Raw genomic sequence first — 26847 nt, forward strand, 5'->3', positions numbered from 1 at the left:
CACTGAGAGCGCCTTGTACACCGCTGAGAGCACCCGGTACACCACTGAGAGCACACAGTACACAGCTGAAAGCTCCCGGTACACCACTGAGAGCACACAGTACACCACTGAGAGCGCCTTGTACACCACTGAGAGCACCCGGTACACCACTGAGAGCACACAGTACACAGCTGAGACCTCCTGGTACACCACTGAGAGCACACAGTACACAGCTGAGACCTCCTGGTACACTGCTGAGAGCGCCCGGTACACCACTGAGAGCACACAGTACACCACTGAGAGCACACAGTACACCACTGAGAGCGCCCGGTACACCACTGAGAGCACACAGTACACAGCTGAGACCTCCTGGTACACTGCTGAGAGCGCCCGGTACACAGCTGAGAGCGCCCGGTACACTGCTGAGAAAGTCCAATTGTCTCATTCACCGCTCCGTGACCGTCTCTGGGTTACCGTGGAGAGGCCAATTAGACTGGATATCTGCTGCCGGAGATTTCAGCTGATTCACTTACCCGACATACGCATCTTAATTAAATGCAAATATTCTTTCATTTCAAAGGGCCGTCAGGAAGGAGCAGAGGCGTAGCTAGGGTTTTGGTTCAGGGGGGGCGAAACTTCTGAGTGGGCCCCCAACCAGGTAACCTTGATTATAACTGGGTGACGCACAATAATAGTGGAGGAGAACCTCAGCAGAGGACCGCGCTGTTGCTGAATATAATTTCTAAATAAAGACCAATATTGATATTACCGCCATATAGTGAGTGGTAGATACCCGTCCTACCCAACATACCGTATAAGAGATCACAGCACAGCTACAGATGGTGACTTACAGCTGACGTTCTTTCTGATGGAATCGTTCACTTTTACATCTGGCCCAGACCAACATAACAACTTCTTCCAGCCAGGACTCGTCTGCAGAGATTACAACAAAGATTCATTTCATGTCTCATTTTCAGCACTGCCACCAATGGGACTACTCCCTACCTGCACAAACTCCTTACCCTGCTGATACCCAAATGCTGAGCCGCCGCTGCTGCTGTATGTGTCCCTTTAACTGTACCTGCTGTGTGGTTCTCTGTGCCCTCTAAATTCTAAAGCAACTCTCGAAAACAGTGCCCATATTTTGTCCCCTAGAAAGTAACAGCGCCATTTGTGCCCCTTTGACAGTCACAGTTACCCGAGTTCCCTATAACAATAAGTGCCCACTTTACATTTAATAATGTCATGAGTCTCCCCCCTGTACAGCTCCCCTATACACTGTATGATGCTCCCCTATACACAGTATGATGCTCTCTTATACACAGTCTAATCCCCCTTCACTGTATATATACTGACCGCTTAGTATTCCCCAAATTGTTTGATAGCTCCAACACTGTAATCTCCACACTGTATGATGGCCCACTAGATAGCCTCCTTATAGTATAATGTGCCAGACAAGTTCACTATAGTCCTCAATATAGTATAATGCACTCCCCATAGGCAGACCCTATAGAATAATGCAGCCCTTTATATAATGCACCCCAAAGGCAGCCTCATAAAAAATAAATCCAAAACTCACCTTTCCTCCTGGTTTCTTCACTGCTGCGAGCTCCCGCACATCTCCGGACTGTAGGCTCCGAGTAGTGACGCCATTGCGACCCCCTGTCAGTGTTGGCGTTAGTGACATCAGAAGCTGATGAGAGGGGGATGATGGGAGAGGGAGCGTAATGCTCCTTCTCTCATCAATGTAGTCAGCTGAAATGGCATCCAACCAACACAGTTGATTTTGCAATGACAGGTGGGGACCCACTGCTGGTGCAGGGCCCCTGTGCCTGCTCAGGGGCCCCATAGCGGCCGGGTGGCAGATCAGGGAGATCGATTCTGCCTGATCTGCCGCAGAATGTAACACTATCAGCGTGCTGTGGGCGGGTCCCCTCAGAGCGCTGGTCCCGGGGTGACCTCCCTCCCCCCTGTAGCTCACCACATTGTAGGATTCACTCCAACAATAAGTCACCTGCATTACTGATACTAATATATTATATCACACTAGTAAAATGTCCATGCCACTAACAATCACTGTATAGAAACACTATTCCACAGCTATTTGTCATCAAGCACTAACTGCTGCTGTGGCACTACAAGTGCCAGACTTACTCTGGGAGCAGCAAACACTAGTTAGGGTATGTGCACACGTTGCGGATTCTGCAGCGGATCCGCAGTGGATTTGGTCCTGCGGATCCGCTGCAGTTTCTGCTGCGTTGTACAGTACAGTCTATGAGAAAAGCACAGTGCACATGCTGCGGATTTTCTGCAGATTTAAATCTGCAGCTTGTCAATTCTTTGTGTGGAATCCGCAGCGTTTTGACACCTGCTCCATTATAGGAATCCGCAGGTGTAAAAACGCAGGGGAAATCCGCACAAAATCTGCACTAAATCCGCAGGTAAAACGCAGGTCATTTAACCTGTGGATTCACCTGTGGATTTGGCCAAATCCGCGCTGAAAAATCCGCAGAGTAATCCACAACGTGTGCACATACCCTAATCCTCTAGGACTCGCTGTCAGCCTGGTAACGGGTAGGTTAATAATTACACGCCAGCACAAACAGCGAGATAAGGTGATACACTGGTTTAACCCTCCCTCTGCCTCCCGGGGAGGCTGCGCCGCTTTCTCTGCACAGCTCAATGACTGCAGCCAGCGGTGCGATCTCTAGTTTGCACTTTTCTTGGTTTTCTCTCAGTCCCAAAGTGCAGTAAATTCCCAGGCCAAGACAAAGCACCGCCATATAGCGCATCGGTGACTGATGCAAAGTGCCTGAAAACTATGTAACATGTAAGGAGAGCATCATGTAATGAATATCACACCCAAATAGCAGTAAGTTGTATGTATATATCCAAAGCAACAGATTAGACACTTCAAACAGTAATTAACATAGATACTCATCAATTCCCATGCTGTGTGCAGTGTCCACTGGTCCTGGAGTAGCACGCTCCTCAGCTTTCAGGCTCCTCTCAGTCAGAAACAATCAAGTGCAGAGCAGACAGTGAACTCAGCTCACAGGCAGAGGCAGAGCCCCCTGCGTCCAGGCTGCTGCTGGAGCTGATGACTTCTCTGCAGCAGGGAGCTTTCAAAGAGAGCGCGCTCAGCCAGGATTGGGTGAGTGACCTCCCCTCCCCCTCTCCTCTGCAGAAGAGCAGTCACATGACTCACTCCTCCCTGCTGCAGCATGTAATAGTATCGGCGCGATCTGCATGCCGATATAGTTACATAGCATAGCTCAGGTGGGCCCCATCAGAGCGCGGGGCCCGGGGCCACCGCCCCCTCTGCCCCCCCCGCCCGGTAGCTACGCTACTAGGAAGGAGTTAAGTCACGCCGAGCCTTCATTTTCTACATGAAGGAGAAAAAGCGATTTTGTTTAAAACGTTTGGTTAGTCAAGTCCATAAGCTTTTTCTTTCTTTCTATTTTTTTTTTAATCAGAGTTATAAAATTATGTAATCGGCTATTTATCTGCTCATTTATTTCATATTTCAAATAATTGATTCAATTTCATTTTAAGCCAGAACCTAATTTAATTTTTTTTTTTCATACTACACAAAGTGGAATTAATGACATCGGCTGTCATTCAGCCATTGAATATTTCGTCTATAAAAATTTTTTTTTGAAAACTCAACCGGTCGTTTCTTATTGTACTTCATTTGTCGAATTGGGGTCTATTGGTTTTAGGTTGCAGTACCTAGCAGTGCCTACTTGTGTGGTGGCGCTGTGGCTGTGATGTGCTCCCATTTATTGAGATCATTTGTCTGAGCGGCCCCCCTTGCTAAGCGCAATATTTCTTTACCATGGTAATGAGGACTATTGCGTCTTTGCTGAATCTTCTGAATGCACATCAACAAGTTTGTAAAAATTAGTACTCTGAACATGTGACAAAAATCAGGATGTGTAAAAATAGGTAAGTTGAGCATTAATGGGAATCTTTCACCAGGTTTTTCTATCTAATCTGACAACAGTATGATGTAGGGGCAGTGACCCTGATTCCAGCGATGTATCACTTAGTTTACTGGGGGCAGCTGTTGTGATGGAATCACAGTTTTATCTGATGCAGATCTCGGAATGCTGAGCTGTGTATAACCCCGCCCACACCACTGATTGGTAGAGTGCTGCCAATCAGTGGTGGGGGCGTGGTTGGACCAGGAGACATCTAGTCCTCTAGTGATATTCTCCTGCAGAAAAAACACTAATTTTACTGTAATCGTTGTTCCAATTACCTGTAACTTTTTAAAATACCGGAGTCCTGTGTGTATACATGAAGAATAACTCTATTTCAGGCTGTTCTATATTATTTTCACCAGTTTCCCCGTCTGCAGCCTCTATTTCTCATTTACAATCCACTCTGAGATGGTAGGGAGCAATTTCCTGTGCAAACCGCTGTGATTCCTGCCATTCACAGCACAGCAGACAGGGATAGATTCCTGCTCTTTGTTCCTCCGTGCAATTTTTATGGCACACAGAGAGAAGCATCAGCCTGAAGAAAATTACACGGCAGTAGCGATCTGTGAAGATTTAAATCCAGCATTCGAATTAAGTAAAAGACTAGTTAGAAAGCTCAGCACAATCTTTCCGTGTCTCCCTCTGCCTGATTATTCACTGTGTTCCTCTCTCCTCTTCCCCTCTCTATAGAATATAATGGGTTGTGTCACATGTCTGAGCACGACATGTCGCAATGATGACGTTGCACGAGCCCTGACAGATCAAATATTGCACTGGGAACACTAGAAGGTAAGAGATTTGCGGGCCTCCTGTCGAGCCACCTGTTGCCACGGACCTGGATGCTGGACCGCAGTCCTGTGAATCAATCTACTCATCCCTAGTATCAAAAGTTAAGGCCGGTTTCACACTAGCGCATTTTCAACGCGCGCACGGCCGGGGGTAGCTCCGCCCCCGATCCGGCTCTCTGCCCGGCGTGCCCGCCCCTTCCTTGTAGCGCCGCCTCCTAGCGGACAGCGGCGCCTGCGATCGGCGCACCCTATCTTTAGCATAGGGTGCGCCAATCGTGCGCAGGTCGTGCGCTAGTTGCGCTTTGACCTGCGCTGCGCACTTTTGACGGTGCGCCGTGCGCGCCAAAATCGAACTTTTCGGATTTTGGCGCGCACGGCGCACCGTCATAAGTGCGCAGCGCAGGTCAAAGCGCAACTAGCGCACGGCCTGCGCACGATCGGCGCACCCTATGCTAAAGATAGGGTGCGCCGATCGCAGGCGCCGCTGTCCGCTAGGAGGCGGCGCTACAAGGAAGGGGCGGGCACGCCGGGCAGAGAGCCGGATCGGGGGCGGAGCTACCCCCGGCCGTGCGCGCGTTGAAAATGCGCTAGTGTGAAACCGGCCTAAGTCAGGCAGCAGAGTATTTCCAGACTGCGACCTGAGTCAGAATACACTAATAACAGGCAGCTTACAGCAATCTGCTGGGGGTTTAAATAGGATGTGGCGCCACCCAAGTGATAATCAGCCCTCAGCAGTAATACATGGATTCTCTGGCATGTCCGCACCATATGTTCCAGCTATACTAATGTTTACCAGAGCCAGGGAAGGAAAATGGATTATCGATCCCACTCCAGCAGTGAAATAAAAAAAAGAAGAAGTGGTGCTTCAAGCTAATGACCCGTGGGTCACTAAATGTTGGTTCATCAATATATCTATCTTCATATTGATATTCTATATTAAGAGGATTTTTATTTAGTAACATCCTAAAAGGATTTTTGCCCCTCTATTGGAGGACTGTGATGCTTTTTTCTTTGTATATAAATCTATCTATCTATACAGTCATATGTAAAAATTTGGGCACCCCTATTAATGTTAACCTTTTTTCTTTATAACAATTTTGGTTTTTGCATCAGCTATTTCAGTTTCATATGTCTAATAACTGATGGACTCAGTTAGATTTCTGGATTCAAATGAGGTTTATTGTACTAACAGAAAATGTGCAATCTGCATTTAAACAAAATTTGACCGGTGCAAAAGTATGGGCACCCTTATCATTTTCTTGATTTGAACTCTCCTAACTACTTTTTACTGACTTCCTGAAGCACTAAATTGGTTTTGTAACCTCATTGAGCTTTGAACTTCATAGCCAGGTGTATGAAATCATGAGAAAAGGTATTTAAGGTGGCCACTTGCAAGTAGTTCTCCTATTTGATTCTCCTATGAAGAGTGGCATCATGGGCTCCTCAAAACAACTCTCAAAAGATCTGAAAACAAAGATTATTCAACATAGCTTTTCAGGGGAAGGATACAAAAAGTGTCTCAGAGATTTAACCTGTCAGTTTCCACTGTGAGGAACATAGTAAGGAAATGGAAGAACACAGGTACAGTTCTTGTTAAGCCCAGAAGTGGCAGGCCAAGAAAAATATCAGAAAGGCAGAGAAGAAGAATGGTGAGAACAGTCAAGGACAATCCACAGACCACCTCCAAAGACCGGCAGCATCATCTTGCTGCAGATGGTGTCACTGTGCATCGGTCAACAATACAGCGCACTTTGCACAAGGAGAAGCTGTATGGGAAAGTGATGCGAAAGAAGCCATTTCTGCAAGCACGCCACAAACAGAGTCGCCTGAGGTTTGCAAAAACACATTTGGACAAGCCAGTTACATTTTGGAAGAAGGTCCTGTGGACTGATGAAACAAAGATTGAGTTGTTTGGTCATACAAAAAGGTGTTATGCATGGAGGCTAAAAAACACAGCATTCCAAGAAAAACACTTGCTACCCACAGTAAAATTTGGTGGAAGTTCCATCATGCTTTGGAGCTGTGTGGCCAATGCCGGCACCGGGAATCTCGTTAAAGTTGAGGGTCGCATGGATTCAACTCAGTGACAGCAGATTCTTGACAATAATGTGCAAGAATCAGTGACGAAGTTGAAGTTACGCAGCGGATGGATATTTCAGCAAGACAATGATGCAAAACACCGCTCCAAATCTACTCAGGCATTCATGCAGAGGAACAATTACAATGTTCTGGAATGGCCATCCCAGTCCCCAGACCTGAATATCATTGAACATCTGTGGGATGATTTGAAGTGGGGCTGTCCATGCTTGGCGACCATCAAACTTAACTAAACTGGAATTGTTTTGTAAACAGGAATGGTCACAAATACCTTCATCCAGGATCCAGGAACTCATTAATAGGTACAGGAAGTGACTAGAGGCTGTTATTTTTGCAAAAGGAGGATCTACGAAATATTAATGTCACTTTTATGTTGAGGTGTCGATACTTTTGCACCGGTCAAATTTTGTTTAAATGCAGATTGCACATTTTCTGTTAGTACAATAAACCTCACTTGAATCCAGAAATATAACTGAGTCCATCAGTTATTAGATATATGAAACTGAAATAGCTGTTGCAAAAACCAAAATTGTTATAAAGAAAAAAGGTTAACATTAATAGGGGTGCCCAAACTTTAACATATGACTGTATATCTATTGATCAGTTGCTCTATCGATCAACCGAACGCTCTTTCGATCAATCGATTGTTCTGTTGATCAATCGATCGTTCTGTCAACCGATCGAATCGCTTGTTCTCTCGATCAATCGATCTGTCGCTCAATCGATCGTTCGATCGCTCTACCTATCTGTCGATCAATCGTTCGGTCGATTAATCAATATGTCGATCAATCGATTGCTCTGACGATCAATAGATTGCTCTACCTATCTGTTGATCAGTCGATTATTCTGACAATCAAATGATCCGTTGATCAATCGATCGGTCAATTAATCGATATGTCGATCAATCGATCGCTCTGTCAATCAACCAATGGCTCTACCTATCAGTTGATCAATTGATCATTCCGACGATCAATCGATCTGTCAATCAATTGATCGTTTGGTCAATTAATCGATATCTCGATCAGTCGATCGCTCTGTCAATCAATCGATCGCTCTACCTATCTGTCGATCAATCGTTCGGTCGATTAATCAACATGTCGATCAATCGATCGCTCTGACGATCAATTGATTGCTCTACCCATCTGTTGATCAATCGATTATTCTAACGAACAATCGATCCATCGATCGGTCAATTAATCGATATGTCAATCAATCGATCGCTCTATCGATCAATCGATCGCTCTACCTATCTGTCAATCAATTGATCGATCCATTGATTAATCGATCGCTCTGTTGATTAATCAATCACTCTTGCTAATATCTTTCTACATGGACTTTTCCCTCAAGAATAAGCAAGCCCCATTTAACAACATCGTCATTACGGAGGAAGAGCGGGCAGAAGGGTACTGAGCTATAGGAAATAGAAGAATCATTACAATTTGCCTTCGGACTCCTGAGAGTAAAGTTATGCATTAACCACTGTCTAGGAAACACAACGCTTATGAGTTACTTGCCCGCAGTAACTGTCTCTCTACCATTTTGTCAACCAATGAGTAAAAGCACATTATGGTGAACCAGCCCCAGGACTCTTTTAAAAGCTTTTCAGTGTGATAAACTGCCTGCTTAGTTTTATTTATTTCTTTTCTGGATAATTTTGCCTATTTTCTAATTTATCTAAAGGCGATGAAGCTGGCGAGACTCTGCATTGGATAAAAGTGTGAGCCGAGTCTTTCTTCCTTCGTGTGATATAAATGACTCTACTATTATCATACGGTGTCGGGTCTGAGAAACAGAAGTGTTGAATTTTTAATAAAGTTATTGAGGATGCACTTCTACTTGAATATTCACAGTTTAATATAAAACATAGTATCAATATGCAGAGCCATTTGCAAAATTTAAAGTGGGATTCCAGACATAAACTTAATTGGTCCCTGTTGTTTCAATAAACTCAGATAATAAAATTGCCCAAAATTATATTTTCAGATGGAAAAATCACTCCGTGTCAACCACAAGGTGCATCCCTTCTGTGCAACTGCCTGTTGCCAAGTGTAATCTGTTTCCATAAAGAGAATCATAGACGGATTACAAGAAGTAGGGCACATCTTTGTGCCTGTAGAGGGAGTAGGGTGAGATCTTTGTCTACAGGGAATAGGGTGAGATCTTTGTCTACAAGGAGTATTGTGAGATCTTTGTCTACAGGGAGTAGGGTGAGATCTTTGTCTACAGGGAGTAGGGTGAGATCTTTGTCTACAGGGAGTAGGGTGAGATCTTTGTCTACAGGGAGTAGGGTGAGATCTTTGTCTACAGGGAGTAGGGTGAGATCTTTGTCTACAGGGAGTAGGGTGAGATCTTTGTCTACAAGGAGTAGGGTGAGATCTTTGTCTACAGGGAGTAGGGTGAGATCTTTGTCTACAGGGAGTAGGGTATGATCTTTGTCTACAGGGAGTAGGGTACGATCTTTGTCTACAGGGAGTAGGGTACGATCTTTGTCTACAGGGAGTAGGGTACGATCTTTGAATACAGGGAGTAGGGTGAGATCTTTATCTACAGGGAGTAGGGTGAGATCTTTGTCTACAGGGAGTAGGATATGATCTTTGTCTACAGGGAGTAGGGTACGATCTTTGAATACAGGGAGTAGGGTGAGATCTTTATCTGCGGGGAGTAGGGTGAGATCTTTGTCTACAGGGAGTAGGGTACGATCTTTGTCTACAGGGAGTAGGGTATGATCTTTGTCTACAGGGAGTAGGGTGAGAGCTTTGTCTACAGGGAGTAGGGTACGATCTTTGAATACAGGGAGTAGGGTGAGATCTTTATCTACAGGGAGTAGGGTGAGATCTTTATCTACAGGGAGTAGGGTGAGATCTTTATCTACAGGGAGTAGGGTGAGATCTTTGTCTACAGGGAGAAGGGTGAGCTCTTTGTGTCTGTAGGGTGAGGTGTTTATCTACAGGGAGTAATGGCCCCGTCATACATAGCGACTCACCAGCAATCCCGACAACGATATCAACTTGTCAGGATCGCTGGTGTGTCGCTACATGATCGCTGGTGAGCTGCCAAACAGGCAGCTTCACCAGCGATCAGCACCAGCAACGATGAGCGCTGGTGTCGCTGTGTACCTTAGTTACCAGCGCGCTGATGCAGGGAGCTGGTAACCAAGGTAAACAGCGGGTTTCTAAGTGCCGTGCGGTGCTTAGAAACCCGCTGTTTACCTTGGTTACAAGCTCCTTCTTGCTGATCGCTGGTCTCCCACCTGCCACACGCAGCAATGCGTGCTGGCCAGCGACCAAAAAAATGTCCTGGCCATTCCAGCGTGATCAGTGATACCCGGCAGGGGGGCCAGTCGCTGATAGCTGTCACACACAGTGATCTCGCTGGTGAGATCGCTGTTGCATCACAAGACTTGTGACTCAGCAGCTTAAGGTGAGCTCTTTGTCTCTTTGTTCTCCAGTTCATCATATCTTACACAGGTATAAGAGAGAGGTGGTCAGGATCATTGCAAGCTAAAAAGTGAGGACAAGAAACTTCTAGCACCAATACTGAGTCAGGGTAGTCGAGGGGTTCGAGGTTAAAAGCCAGAAATGTAAGTCATAAACAGAGGGAAGAGGCAAAGGCGTAGTCAGGTCAGAATACTATTATCTCCTTTCTAGCACTTATAGTGCTGGTAGAATGCTGATGAAAAAAAGGAGAAGCCCATTAAAAATTAGTATATAGCAAGTTACAGAGCATGAGAATTGGGACAGTCCTTGGATATATTAGACTGGTATGTGAAACCATTATCAGAAAAAAATAACCTTTTTATAAAGGTATATTGTGAATACGATCTGCACACACCTATCCAGATTCTAATAAAACATAAAAAATAAATTATAATTATTCTATAAAACATTGTAATGGAAAAGTACTTTATTCCAACACAAGTTAAACATTTTTGGAGGTTTTCTTTCAGATATCTGTAACCCGTGTGAAACCAATAAAAACAGAATAAATGTAGTAAAAAATAAATAAAAAAAAACACAACACAAAGCAATCAGGAAAGAAAAATAAAACAGTTCTAAGGGATCTTGAAAGAGAATACAGATCGCTGACGGTAAAGAACACAATGATTACAGAGCGGCTTGACACTGTCACCTTTATTACTTGTGGTCCTTAAGGGACTGAAAGGGGTAATGGATTGTGTCCAAAGACCTCCATTACGAAAGCTTATAAATACCAGATTGGCAGGTCGTAGGTCTTGTGCTAAACCCCTGAGCTATTGTGACAAGAAGAGACATGTTTACCAAACACCCTATTTCTTCCTCGTAAAATCCCCATGTTGAGCTGGAGCACGAGATTATATTTTCAAAAATCTAATCGGCAAAGTCAAAGAAACACCAGGGCACGCCAACAGCAAGGCACGCCAACAGCGAGGCACGCCAAGGACAATGGCTCACTTTATCTCTAAATATAGGTGACCATCCCTGGCTTAGTATGTGGACAAAACATGGAAAATTCTTATTCTAGATCCTTTTTTTTTACTATGGCCTGTAGAGTATATACACAATCCAGTATTATCCTTCAAAAAGCTGGATAACCCCTTTAATTCGGAATTCAGGAGTGGTCATTGAAATATTTTAGTAAATGTTTTTCGCATAATTGTATTTTATTGGTCACTCAGATTTTTTCAAATACCATATCGAGAGATCATAAATGTAAGACTGTTTCTTGGAATCGTTGGAGGCCAACTCATCAAATCTAATGGTATGTGAAAAAACCCTCTAAATCTATACATACAGGTATATTTACAGGACTACATTAAGTATATTGCCCTATAAACTATAAAATGTGTCAAAATTGGTATCTATTATAGCTGTTGTGTTTAACTTGTGGCTCTCCCCCTGCCATATGCCGTCAGGACACGATAACTGAACTACTGAGTAGTAACAAAAATCTCATTATTCTATGTATTATCCCTTTAAAGAGAATCCATCACAAGGTTTTTGATGCCTTATCTGAGAGAAGCATAATGTAGAGACGGAAACCCCGATTCAAGTGATGTATCACTTACTTCGGTCATTTAGTCCTCCATATTTAAGAACTCTGTATAACCACGCCCCCACCACTGATTGGCAGGCTATGCACAGTGTTCACAGAAAGCTGCCAATCAGTGGTGTGGGCGGGTTATACAGAGCTCAACATTCAGAGAACTGCTAGATCTGCTGCAGAGAAAACTGTGATTTTATTGATTTTATCAAAACAGGAGAAAGGAGCCAAGTGATACATCACTGGAATCATCATGCTGCTCTCAGATGGGTTAGTAAAAACCTGATTCCAAATTCCTTTTAAATGGATTATTAGTGTAGTATTAAAATACTGCAGTTAAAACAAATAAAAAAAACACCACAAAATAATCTTTTAGAAAATAGTAACAAAGATTTAAAAAAAAATTGCACAAATTTCCTTGGAAATGTTCCTAATCCCATTTGTGACACTGTAGCGTTGCGTACTGGCGGATATTTTTCCCTCCGGAGTCCTCTTTCTTTCATGTATTCTTTAGAAAACGGTGGCAGAATAATTTGTTTATAAAGATTAATGACAATGAACAATAATTACTAGATAACGTTCAAATTACTGCGGGATAACAGCAAAAAAATAAAAAAAGCACAAAAATGAAAACAATTTCAACATTTCAATAGATGAGAAACTTTCGAAGACAATTAAGCCGATAAATTATTTAAAGAAAACGTGTTATCTGCTTTTCTGGTAAATTCTAAGGAGCTGGAAATGTTTCCTAAATGGTCCTATTAAGTCCTAAAATATTTGTGTGACTTTTCTGCAGCAATTTAGATTCAAGTCTGTGGATGAAAATTCATTTTGCTCAAATTATGAGCGAAAATCCAAAAAAAAGAAAGATGCCTTAAAAAGTTTTTCAACTCATAACCTTGCTTACTCCAAGATTGCATGTGAGCTGTCATGTGGCCAATCCTTTCGCAGTGCAGGAGTGCTCTCATCTTGACTTTGGGATGAACTTGACTATTAGATAGCTGTTGTTTGGCCGATAACTAGATCGTCAGACTTCCCCCACACCAGGAACACTGGTTGTGGCCGAGTGTTCCTGAATTTTTCATGAAAGAGCCACTCCAAGAATCATCTGTCAACATCTTCTCCAACAACAAAAGGATCAGGTGATTGAAGGCCAACCACCTCATCCTTATGGATGGTCAGTCGATTCTGCCAAAATTGTGTATAGGCTTTTCTTCATCAAGAGCAAACAAAAGAATCGGATGATTAAAGGCCAACCACCTGATCCTTATGGATTGTTGGTCTATCTGCCCGAAATTGAATATATGCTTTTCTTCATCAAGAGCAAACAAAAGGATTGGATGATTGAAGGCCCACCACCTAATCCTTATAGAAGGTCAGTCGATTCTGCTGAAATGGTGTATAGGCTTTTCTTCATCAAGAGCAAACAAAAGGATCGGGTGACTGAAGGCCAACCACCTGATCCTTATGGAAGGTCAGTCGATTCTGCCGAAATTGTGTATAGGCTTTTCTTCGTCAAGAGCAAACAAAAGGATCGGGTGATTGAAGGCCAAACACCTGATCCTTATGGATGGTCGGTCGATTCCATCAAAATTGTGTATAGGCTTTTCTTCGTCAAGAGCAAACAAAAGGATCGGGTGACTGAAGGCCCACCACCTGATCCTAATGGATGGTCAGTCGATTCCGCTGAAATTGTGTATTGGCTTTTCTTCGTTAAGAGCAAACAAAAGGATCGGGTGATTGAAGGCCAACCACCTGATCCTTATGGATGGTCGGTCGATCCCGTCAAAATTGTGTATAGGCTTTTCTTCATCAAGAGCAAACAAAAAGGATTGGGTGATTGAAGGCCAACCACCTGGTCCTTAATGATGGTCGGTCGAAATTGTGTATGGGCTTTTCTTAGTCAAGATCAAGGTGCAACCAAAAACTCACTGGCTCCAGTATAAGCCATTTGTGATCCTGGTTTCGGTTTATGATCCAAAGGGGGTTAAGTTTTACTACCTCTATACCCCCCTACAGAGAAAAGGATTTAGATGGATGACCAGAAGACCAAAGACAGTTCTAAAAAAAGGAAGAGCAGCTCTGGATTACAAAGTGCCCCAAGTTAAAAGACTATGCAGATCAGAGAATGGAAATATAATAATGCCGTTTTAATAGAATAGCAATGACGTAAAATACATAAAATATGTGAAGGGTAATCACAACTCAATCATGATCTTGATAAGTGGTCTCCAAGCTGTGTCTTTCCAGCTGTTGGAAAACCATGGCCGCCAACAGGAACTTCGAGGCACCATGCAGTGAATGAATGTAGGTCCCTTACAATCCTCCATCCACTTAACCAGTTCTCATATCAAAAGTACGCATGGCCGACGCACCGAATGGACCAACACTGCTCTCACCCAAGTCAACGGTACTGTCATAGGTCAACCAGTCTGACTTTAGCTACTAGTTTGGTTGGGATCCTACAAATATTAGGGTATATTTGCAAAACTACAAAGGTCCCGTTGTTTTGAAGTTGAAGGAGTATACTCATTTAGGACATTTTTTGGAACTTCCATAGAAGTGCATGGAAAGTTCTGCGCATGCGCAGCTGCCTCTTTATAGCCGAGGGTGTGAGATGGGGCCTTACTGTCAACATAGTTGTGGGGCCTTATGAATATGTCATAAATGTGAGAGATAGAAATTACCCGATAAAGGCATAATTCGTCTCTGCACACTTCTGACATTGTGAGGTGAGTGGTGATGATGACGTAATGACTACAGACACCTTCCGGCTCACATGCGCGAGAGGCAGATATTGCGGAGGTGAGCAAACCCAGTGACGTTACGCTATAGACAATGGCGTAAGTTGTAGCTTGAGGACCCTAATGCAGAATCTCCAACAGGGCTCCCAACTAACTCAGGTCTTTATTAGTAATAGTGTTTTTATGTGGGACAATGGGATGTTTTGGACCCCTCTAGTCTCCAGGACCCAGGTGCGATTCCAACTCCTACACCCATTAGAGTTACTCCCTTGTCTACGGGTATCTGCTGGGTCACATGCGCGAGTGGCAAGATTTGCGAAGGCCGATCACATCTACAACCATCTTTATGAGCGGTAGGTATCACGCACCTCTTCAACTGTAATGAACCTGCCGCTCCTCCACGATCAGAGATCAGAGACAGATTATCCCTTTAAGACCAAGACAGTGATGGCAGAACCCAGTGTCCTGCCCCAATGACATCCATGACCATACAAATCGTTGATATCTAACAGTTTGAGAGCAACGTTTTGGATAGGAGAACGTGGCGCTAGACGTTAGCCTGTAGTGAGATCTTGATCACTTGATTATAAAAATCCCCATTTTTTTGAGAGGGGAGGTTAAGGAATTCTCCTTGAAGAAACCAGGAAAAAAACTAAGTAAACGATTCAAAATGAAATGCATAAAAGTATAACAAAAAAGATAAACAATAAAAAATAAAATGAAATTGCCATAAAAATACACAGAAAAATAATCAAAAATAAAATGGTCCTAAAAAATATATAAAAATAATAAAAAATAAAATTGTCTTAAAAAGCAAAAAAAAAAAAAAAAAGAAAAAAAAAATATTGGACAGTTATGTTTATTTTTTTTCCAGGAAGAAACTTCTAAAAAGGATCGGCTAACAATACAGGATATATTTGGTTGAAGTATTCTGCCAGACATTACCCATTTCACTCACAGACATTTAAATAAACTACTGGAATTAAGTCATATAATCCTCTATACCATTTTTATCACTTGCTCAATAATTTAAAATATGTTTAATAGCAGTTCGGCTTCCAGACCTGAAACCTTGGCTCCAGACCACACAACAGCAATTACAGAGATATATAGTGCAACAAATTCCATTACATTTCATGTTTGCTCATAACTAGAAAAGAGTTAGAGACTTCTTCGAACAATCCGACAATTCTACAGCCGCCTCCAGTGTAGCGGTGACTGCATCTTATAAAATACCGAGGTTTAAACTGTAAGCTCTTCAGGACAATCCACTTTTTTTATCCATCGTGTGATTTAACCCATAAAAATTTTATTTCAGCGTACCATCACCCTTATCGTTTTTGATCGTCCGGTGTTTGATATGTCACAAAAAAATTTTGTGCAAGGCGTAAATAATTTTATTAGGGAATTTCTTCATTCCTGTAAAAAAAAAAAGGATTGTAACGATCTTCCAAACTCCTGCTTCACGTACTCATCTGGAGTACAGATGATGGCAGTGATGGGCAGACACCTCAGGGGAGGAGACTCTTTCACTGCCGTCATCTGTACTCCAAATGAGTTACGTTCTGAGACCAACGTGGCTTTAGGAAAGAAAATTTGAAGATAAATCCCCTAATAAAGTGGTTTGCAAAATTTCATAACTTTCTGTGTTCGACAAAATTTTATATATAAAAGAATAAAAGTTTAGTTGCTCTTTAAAGGGGCTGTCCACTACTCGGACAACCCCATCTCAATCCTCATGTTTCTCCCCTTGTAAAATAATAAATCAAGCTGAAGAGTAGTGGATTAAATGTGCGCTGTCGGCGAAACATTCTTGTGGTTTGTCCTGACGAAGAAGTGGTTTACGTCGAAAAGCGTTGCGCAATAAACCGCGTTTTTGTACATCCTCCTCCGCTCATCATCGCAGCGCAGATTTAACCCACTACTCCCCAGCTGGGCTTGCTTCCTACATTGTCTATCTAAACAGTGGAAATCCCCCAATTCTAACTCCAACCCTAACACAGCTCTACCCCTGACCCTAACCCCAACCCTAACCCCAACTACAACACCACCCTAACCCCAACATCACAACCGTAACCCCAACACAACCGTATCCCCAACACAACCGTAACCCCAACACCACAACTCTAACCCTCACACCACAATCGTAACCCCAACACAACCCTAACCCTAGCCCCAACCCTAACCCTAGCTCCAACCCCAACCCTAGTCCCAACTCTAACCCTAGCTCCAACCCCAACCCTAGCCCCAACCCTAACCTTAGCTCTAATCCCAACCCTAGCCCCAACTCTAACTCTAGCTCTAACCCCAACCCTAATGGAAAAATTGAAATCAATACTTTAATTTTATTATTTTTACCTAACTAAGGTGGTGATAAGGGGGGGCTTGATTTACTATTTTTTATTTTAATCACTGTGATAGGGTCTATAACAGTGATCAAAATGAACCAATAGGAAAAATCTCCTGTTGTTGCCGGGTGCAGGCCGGCAGATCTCGGCGGGTGCACTGCGCATGCGCCTGCCATTTTCTTCCCGGAAGAAGACGCCAAGGGCCGGGGGACAGAGCCAGCGGGTCCATGGACACCGGAGGTACCGGGCGAGGCTCAGGGGACCCAATTTCTCTCTACTCTGGTATGCTAGATCATATCAGAGGAAAGAGAAATAAATGGGAAATCAGACTTTTTTTTGCGGTTGCTGTTACTCGGTGAATAACAGCGATCGCAACACTGGGGACAGTAAAAAACAACCCGAATCATGCTCTACAGGTTTCCAGCTACCCCCGCGGTAGCTGAGCCCCCAACACTGATTAGCAGCATTCTCACAATGCACACAGGAGGAAGTGGCCAATCAGTGGTGTGGGCGGGGTTATACACAGCTCAGCATTCCAAGGTCTGCTACATCTACACACTGTGGCACATGCTGTCACTAGACTCATCCGTGAATCTCATCTCAGTAAGATATAGATCTTTTCACTATCTAATACCAAATTGATTCTGACAAAGGCAAAGGAAGTCGTTCCTGAAAAATTGACACTAGTCGTAATTCATTTGGCACTGGCTAGACTCAGGTGCAGAGTCCCATAGCCTTCAACATAGTCAAGTAGGTGGTAGGGACTTTGCTGCAGGAGGATCCCTGGGTTGAGGTTCCACAAAATAGTCAAGGATTGGCGTTAGTAGTGCCTATAGCATTGTCACAAACAGAGCCAGTGGATGCTGGGACAAAGCCCTAAACCTAAGTGAGGTGAGCAGTGGTCCCATTAGAAAAAGTATGGGGGTCTTGACATTTATGAAAATTAGGAGGGCACTGTTTGCTTATGTGAAAAAAAATAATGATGTTTAGAGCAGAATTCAAATCACCCGGAATCCTCCCTCTTTGTCACGTGTGTTCATCCAATTCTTTCAAGCTTGCCCCAGGATGAAGCCGAAAGGTGAAACCCTGTGTTAGGTAGAAGCTTGTTTGCTGCATATTTGACTAATTTTTTTAAGTGTTCGAGTATAATAAGAAAAAAAACTGCAGTTGGAAGCTAATGGTTTGACATTGCTGCTCTATGTTCAGTAGTTATTTAAGGAAAGCTTGTGACAGTATTGATCACTTGTGGATCTACTGGTGTAAGCAAGACAGATAGCAACATTATTGAATTAATCCACTACTACAGAAAGTGTGATGAAGAGGGAGGATGCCAGATGATATGGATTCTGCTCTAAAGACCACAGAAAAAAATATTTGTTTTTACTATGCGGTATGCTGGACCGCTTTATTGAAATTTGCCTTCCTCTGGTGTTACTTGTGTCCTTGCGGTGGAAAGCGCGCCCGGTTTAAGAATTATAGTGATACGCTTTGTTTGCACCATTACTTTCTATGATTAGCATACGGCCATAAACAGCTTTATATCGATGGATCCTTTCCATACAGGGCAAGTTGTCACCAACTTACACAATGGATCAATTCATCAAGACTGGCATAGCACACATTCGCACTGCGCCAGTCTCAGTGGAGTACAGAGGCGCCACATTCGTTAAGAGGCACATGTCACTTAATGAATCTGGCGCATGTTCTGACTGGCGTGCGCCTCTGTGCTCCGCACTAAAAGTCCTACTCCAGTCAGGGACTGGAGTAGTATTTCTGCCTTACAAAAAAATAGTAACCTTTAAAGAACTGGAAGGGTGGCCGTGGCCTTATCCCGCCCCAGCTCTTTCCCAGCTCACCCATTTCAACAAAGACGATTCAAACTAGTGTAAAAACATTAAAAGGGTCAACATTTTTACTCAAGCAAAGTTTTCATGACACTTTTCTAGCTTAAAAGCATTGATGAATAGATGAGATAAGATATAAAAATTATCAATGAGTAGACACCGAAGAAGAAAGAATGACACTGCCAATGTCCGAGTAGGCATCTAGTTATCTTAATGGCTTTAATGACGGCGGTAAACACACAAACCCACACATGCCTATCATATAGAAACCATTACGGGTAAGGACGGCGGGTGAAATGAAACCACTTTGTTCTCAATTTTTCCCCTCACAAAGCCTTTAATTACAAAGCGAGGCGTGCTCCCTGCAGAGACACCGGGATTACTAGGAAAATGATGATATTTGCACAAAAATCCCTCCCTGAATTTCACTCCTTACGTGCATTTCGATGACTGCGGGGAAGAAAAACGAAAAAAAAAAAAAAAAAAAATCACCCTTATTTTCTTCCATTTTTCCGCTGCTGTGGTCTAGGTAGCCATGGACACTGATTCCGCTAATATTTACTACTCAAAATCTCTCTTCCTGAAGATTGGGTAAAGTGCTAACCACAAAGTAGGAGAATTTTCGGAAAAAATGTAAAAAAATATTCTTGTTTTATCCTTTAATTAGAATCCTGCTTGTGATCGTAAATGATTGGAAAAAAAAAAGGTTTTACATCGTCTATCCAATTAACAAAGGTTAATATAAACTTTATACAAAAACAAATCTTACCGTTAGACGTAAACGTATCCGATTTATCCAATATGGTCGAACAGAATTCACTAAGACAATCAGTAACGATAAATAGAGGACTTCATATATATCAATCCTAGCACCAAAGATTGGAGGGAAAGGCTGGCATTCAGCTGAAAAGGATTCTTGGGCGGAGCCTGGAAACTCTTTATGTCAGCTGATCTCAACATCAATCCTGATTGGCTCACCTTTTCAGTTCAATGCTAGGCAAACCACCAAACTTCTCAGATGGTTGCCAGATCAATGGCTACTTGTAATTAACTCTTTTTTCTCAGAAGATATTTGCTCACAATAGTTCTCATTTTCTTTCCTCCACTTATTACTCAGCAGGGTTAAAAATAAAACAGAAGCTTAGATGATTGTCAGTACAGAGTCTTTAACATTTAATGGAGATGTACAGGATTAGAAAAACATGGTTGCTTCCTTACAAAAACACATTGTCACTCCAGTCTACGGATAGTATTGTAGCTCAGCTCTACCGAATTAAAAATATGATTGTACTGCAATACAACACACAACCTGCAGACAAGTGTGGCGCTCTTTCTGGAAGAAAACTGCAATGCTTTCCTAACCCTACTGTATAAGGGTGCATTATATGGATCACTATATCAACATTTACTATTACAAAATACAATAAAATGCAGCTTTGTCAACTGTAAATAATCAGGACCTTTAACTGACTTTTTTATTTTGCGCTGTTATTAAAGCTCCTGTCCAACCACATATTAAAGAATACAATTAGGAACATCAGTGTTCTCAGGGTAACACTGATGTTCCTAATTGTATTCTTTTATATTTGGTTGGACAGGAGCTTTAATAACAGCGCAAAAGAAAAAACAATGCAGAGCAGCCTAAAGACACGCCCCTGAGGATCCCATGAGCCACTCCCTCTTGGTAAAGACCATCAAAATTTGCACTAAATAAAAAGGCCCATATTTCTGGAACCGTATGGCGGATTTAAAAAAAATAAAAAAAAGTTAACTCAGGAGGAAGGGGACATTTTTGACCTAGTGATAGGTCCTCTTTAAATAGTGTGAAATTCAGAAAATACTATTCCTATCGTAACGTCTCTTCTGCGCCTACTTAAATAGGAATGTACGCATGACTGCCCACGTATATTCTTGGAGCCAACAATGAGAATATTTTATTCTTAGACTATAAGGATCACAGAGACAAAAGCTATAACTCCGGTTTCCTCCAAAGACGTACTGGTAGGGAATTTAAATTGTGAGCTCTAATGGGGACAGAGATGATGATTTATGTCCAACGGTGCGAAATATGATGGCGCCATATAAGCAAGCAAAAATGAATTAATACATTTTTTGTTTTTTTTTAACTGAATCCATGACGGTAATAATGCTTACATAAAATAAATTGGAATTCATTTCTCATAGTCTGGGAGGAAAAAAGAGGTTTAAATACACCAAGATGGAGGGGGAAAAGTTATGGAGGGACTTTTTAATGCCGCTTTTTAATGGTTATTTGCTTGATAAATTTGGCGCGTTTTACCCTTCTTTCTACGTCATCCCGTTATTTACAATTATTTTGTATTTTTTTATTTTTTTTTTTTTTAAAGTCATAAATTTTGGCAGTAGAAAATCCCAAAACTCCCTCAAATTTCTTAATTTTTGGTTTTAAACACCAGAAAACGAAAGCCTTAATGCATGCCTACCTTAGATATAGGCATACATTTTCGAGCACTCTTCTACCTGTACGACCCCCATCATGCGAGATTCGCAGCGGAGGGAGAACCGCAGGTTGCAGACAGTTCATTACGCTATTCTATGCGTGTAAAATGAAATTTTCTCTATTTTTTTCCGTCCCGCGTGTTAAGTAACTGGATGCTAACCCTGACCAGGCTTCCTGCTGTATGCCAAATTTGTAACTACGTCTCCCTATGCTCCATCTCAGCTCCCCGCTGCTTCTATGGTACAATTACACTCCGGGAGGAAATTCAGCTTTAAGATAAAGTTCTATCAGTAGTGAATGTAGTCCGTGGCCCGCCATAACCTCCATATTGTGCTCCCGCAGAGTGATAATCCCATTCCCGCTGCTTTTTTTTTTCCAGAAGCTCCCCTCTGTTCCCATTCCTTCTAGATAGTCTGGTTTCCATGGTTACTTACAATAGTAAAGTTCATGACTTTGAGGATCCAGATGGTCATGGCGAGGTTCACCAGGATGAGTATCATGAGGAGCAGGACGAAAAAATAGAGGCATCGCTTCCTCCAGCCGTATATCCCCACCTTGTAGATGTGGGGTCCTTCGGTGCTGGAGAGCGTACTCCTGTGAGCATACTGTTCCTGAGGCATCTGGAACAGAAACAACGTACAGAGAGTGAGGGCTACAAAAGGAGAAGGACTGATCTTATACAATATGTAATGGCAGGGTTAAATCTCAACCAAAACGCGTTGTCATAAAAAAGAAAGGCAAGACAAATTTGTCATTTGAGTCTATGAAGTTATTGGAGCTGCCCTTTCTCCAGGCTTGCGATTTCCAAAAATCTCCAAGGGGGTTCTAGAGTGTTCGATTATTTATACCCTTCATGAATATGTGCAATTTGGACATAAACTTAGGCATTTCTTACATTGAAAATAGAAGATGACATAACATTGAAAATCTTCCTAAACCCCAAATGAGGGTAATGAACCCCAAAAGGCAATATAAGACATGAATAAACCCAAAAACCAAAAAAATGCCAGGACTAAAATCATAACTATTAAGTTAAAAATCTTAAACTTTATTAAGTACAAGATATAAAATGTTGGTAAAATCCAAAATACAGACACAAAGACATATTGGTGGGTGAGTAACTGAAGGGACCCCAAAGCAAAGTTTTCCCTTATATAGGGAAATACTGTATATGTACTGAGCAATGATATAAGCATAGTGCAACAAACCTATGATTAACATACATATACATCTAATTGTTATGGAGAATATGCGACAGTTGAAGGCATTACAACAATAATCATATATAGTAAATTTTGGTAAATATCGCACCCACCGTACACCCGACGCGCGTTTCACAAATGCTTATAGCAAATTATAGCTGCATAATAAGTATACACTACCTGTATCCACCCAGCTTAGTCCCACCCTTTAAAAGGGGTTATCCATGACTCAAACAACCTGTTTTCAATTTTAATATTCCCCCACATAGAATAATAAATACTGTATATTCATCTACGGAGCTGGCGCTGTTCCAATGACATCGGCACTGGATCTCCCTTGACATTCTTATGTCATGTGAGCCCTGCAGTCAATCAACGGCCTCTTCATTCTCACTGCTTTCTGACGAAACAGAGCAGCAACACCTCTCACTTCTTTCAGATGTCAATGACTACCTCCGGAGGCCAGCTATATCCCAAGGAAGTGAGAGTGAAGCAGCTCATTAATGTCCGTTGTTTGGGTGCAGGGCTCCCTTGACATGAAAAAGTCAAGCAAGCCAGCACCAGAGGTGAGTATAAGGTGTTTTTATTCTAAGCGGAGGAATAGAGTCTTTGTTTAAGTGTGTTATAGTGAAAATTAACACACCCTATGAGACTTGGTAGACGCTGAAGACATTAACCTCTTCCTTACTGTAACAGGGTCTAATGTTTAGGCATCTTCAAGGTCCCTATCATATAGAAGGTTCGATGGCAGTCCTGTGCATAGCCTCAGTTCCCATAAATACACTGACGAACAAAAGGTTAACAAAGTTGTGAACTTTGGGGTTTCAGGCTCCATATTTCACCATCCACTACAGCAGGGGTGGGGAATCTTTTTTCTGCCAAGGCCCATTTTGATATTTGTAGCATCCTTCGGGGGTCATGCAAACTCCACCCACAAAGTACATCCTGACTCTGCCACTGGTGTCAGGACGTAATCTTTTATTGCATGCCCTTCAGTGTTCATTAGTGAACATTGGTGTGTGTGCTAACAGAGCAAGAAGAAATTAATGAGCTTGTGGCAATCAAAATACAGCTCCCTGCCCAAGAATGCAGTCCCTGAGAATCTGCTCGGGGGCCTGATAAAAGGTCATCGAGGGCCGTAAATGGCCCTGGGGCCTGAAGTTCCCCACCCCTGCACTACAGCTTCCAACGTGAGACTACCATCATTTTATGGACAATCATCTTGGCCACTTCATACATAAATTTGCCCGCCATAGTACCCCTGTATTACAGGCATTTGAAATACCCCAAAATGAGTCCACCCAAAGTCCTTTGATAACAGTGCTAGCAACAACACCCATTATTGCCTGCCATAGTTAACCATGAGTGTCATACATATTGCCAGTGTCGGACTGGGGTGCCAAGGGACCACCAGTAACATCAACTACAGGGCCCCCAAGTTTCCTCTAAACGTACCCACAACCATGAAGAGGGAAAGTGTAACCTGGTTGTCTTACGCTGTGTTTGCCAGAATGCAAGAAGAATACTTATCAGGTGGTTGGAAAAGTTGAGTGGCATGTATCATAGTGTGTAACCCAGAGCAGGTGTCCTGCTGGCCTATCAAAATGCAGAGCAGTGGCAGCAAAAAGTGTGGTGTGGATGTGTGAACTGGCTATGGTGTGCACTTATCGCAATGACAGCCTATTGTGATAGGTGAGTAAAATATTTCTGCATTTTGTCCCTTCTTATTTTATACAGTTTTTTGCTTTTATGTGTCTTTTTATCATTTCACCTTTTGTAACCCTTCTAAGCGCTTTACCTTATTTTCCATATATTAAACTTAAAATGTAATAAGCGTGCTCTAAATGTACCCACAACCCCGAAGAAGGAAAGTGTAGCCTGGATGTTTTAGCCAGTGTTTGCATACAGTATAATGTCCCCCACTAGCCATCCAAACAATAAAATGGCCCCCACATGGCCCTGCAAACAGTGTAATGGGCCCACAGAGCCCTGTAAACAGTATAATGCCCCCCACATAGCTCTGACAACATTATAATAGCCCCCACATAACTCTGTAAACAGTATAATGGCCCCCTCATAGCCTTGCTAACAGTATAATGGCCCCCACATAGCCCTGCCAACCGTATAATGGCCCCCACATAGCCCTGCCAACAGTATAATGGCCCCCTCATAGCCTTGCTAACAGTATAATGGCCCCCACATAGCCCTGCCAACCGTATAATGGCCCCCACATAGCCTTGCCAACCGTATAATGGCCCCTACATAACCCTGCCAACCGTATAATGGCCCCCCCACATAACTCTGTAAACAGTATAATGGCCCCCTCATAGCCTTGCTAACAGTATAATGGCCCCCACATAGCCCTGCCAACCGTATAATGGCCCCCACATAGCCCTGCCAACAGTATAATGGCCCCCTCATAGCCTTGCTAACAGTATAATGGCCCCCACATAGCCCTGCCAACCGTATAATGGCCCCCACATAGCCTTGCCAACCGTATAATGGCCCCTACATAACCCTGCCAACCGTATAATGGCCCCCCCACATAACTCTGTAAACCGTATAATGGCCCCCACATAGCCTTGCCAACCGTATAATGGCCCCTACATAACCCTGCCAACCGTATAATGGCCCCCCCCACGTAACTCTGTAAACCGTATAATGGCCCCCACATAGCTCTGCCAAAAGTATAGTGACCCCCACATAGCCCTGCCAACAGTATAATGGCCCCCACATAGCCCTGCCAACAGTATAATTACCCCAACATAGCTCTGACAACATTATAATAGCCCCCACATAGCCCTGTAAACAGTACAATGCCCCCCTCATAGCCTTGCTAATGATGCACCCAAGGGGCCGTGGGGTACTCGGTACCAAGCCCGTTAAGTTCAATGGGAGATGTCACAGCGGCGGTGACCCAGTCCGTGGCCCCAGGCGGTCATGTAAAAGAGGTAGAGTTGAATGGGGATAAAGTTTATGTAGTGGTTTGTGACGCCAGTTGGAGTGTTCGACTGTAGTATATCCGGCACTGCAGATGATCCCTGGGGGAGTAGATTGTGATGGCAATGCAGATGTTAAAACCCTCTCCAACCAGGGCAGACCCCCAGAGATTGTGATGCAAGTAGAAGGCACAAATCAGGCAGGAGACAAGGAAAGTCACTTTAGTATTTACTGTAGTTCAGGTGCAGTTCAGAGGAGATATTACAACTCTGATCAGGTTAGAGTCTGGTCTGGAGAATGGGAGTTATCTTTCTCTTTGCTATGACTCAGTGTACCTCCTGCTATTCTAGTCCCTTCTGAGACCAAGGCTTTCTGGAGTTTAGAACTTCCCAGTATAGCCTCTACTCACTGTGTATTTCGCCTTCAGCAACTTGCAGCTTGAATCCTGTGTGAAGTGGCTCAAGTTCCCACTTGCACAATCCTTCACTGATCCTAGGTTATTGCAGTATTTCTGAGGGAAAACACTTTTCTGCTGGTTGTATAATCCCACGCAATCTCTCAGCTTACCACCCAGCTCTGAAAGCATGGATGATCTAGGGGCTGGTTCCCTGCTTTTTAGCTCTTACTCCTGGATCAGGCACATGTCATCAAGGCGTCCAAGCATACGTCCTCCTTCACACTGAGAACAGCCACTCTGCCCCTCCCAGTTAGGGCATGTCTGCAAAGCTCCAGACAAATGGGGGAGTGAGGCAAATTGTGCGGGTGTGGGCTGTAGCAGAGAAAGAATAACTCCCATTGCTCACAAAACACATACAGAACTGTACATATTTAACCCTTTTGTGGTGATAAAGACGCAGGGCACCACACTAACAGTATAATGCCCCCCACATAGCCCTGCCAAAAGTATAATGACCCCCACATAGCTCTGTAAATAGTATAATGGCCCCCACATAGCCCTGCCAACTGTATAATGGCCCCCACACAGCCCTGCCAACTGTATAATGACCCCCACATAGCTCTGTAAATAGTATAATGGCTCCCACATAGTCCTGCCAACAGTATAATGGCCCCCACACAGCCCTGTAAACAATATAATGGCCCCCCTCATAGGCCTGCAAACAGTACCCTCCAATATAGCCCTGCATCCTGCTGGCCTATCAAAACAGCGAGTGGTGGCAGAAAAAAGTGTGGTGTGGATGTTTGGTGCGCTTAGCTCATTGACAGCCTATTGCAGTAGGTGAGTGTGAGTAGTGGAAGGTGAAGTGAGTCGGCTGTGTTTCGTAAGCCCACCTCAACACAGTCCAAATACCCATTAGAGTATCCTACTGTATTTATAAGGCAGGACATCCGTTCCAAGCCTAACATAAAACATCTGAGTAAAGTGCAAAAAATATATACATGGAAGACTTGGCTAAACTATG

The 26847-nt window shown here is 43.2% G+C and overlaps 1 protein-coding gene across 2 annotated transcripts in view; it reads right to left on the reverse strand.

The window, feature by feature from the left end:
• Positions 1–26847, reverse strand: part of SGCD (sarcoglycan delta) — a 636458-nt gene that overhangs the window by 215205 nt on the left and 394406 nt on the right. For both annotated transcript variants that reach the window (XM_073567884.1, XM_073567885.1), the window contains one exon: positions 21719–21904. In XM_073567884.1, the coding sequence (XP_073423985.1) occupies positions 21719–21904 (186 nt within the window). The remainder of the gene's footprint in view (positions 1–21718; positions 21905–26847) is intronic.

Source organism: Dendrobates tinctorius, unplaced genomic scaffold (genome assembly GCF_039654945.1).
Source record: "Dendrobates tinctorius isolate UK_male_01 unplaced genomic scaffold, ASM3965494v1 ptg000020l, whole genome shotgun sequence".
In the NCBI taxonomy this organism is placed as follows: Eukaryota; Metazoa; Chordata; class Amphibia; order Anura; family Dendrobatidae; genus Dendrobates; species Dendrobates tinctorius.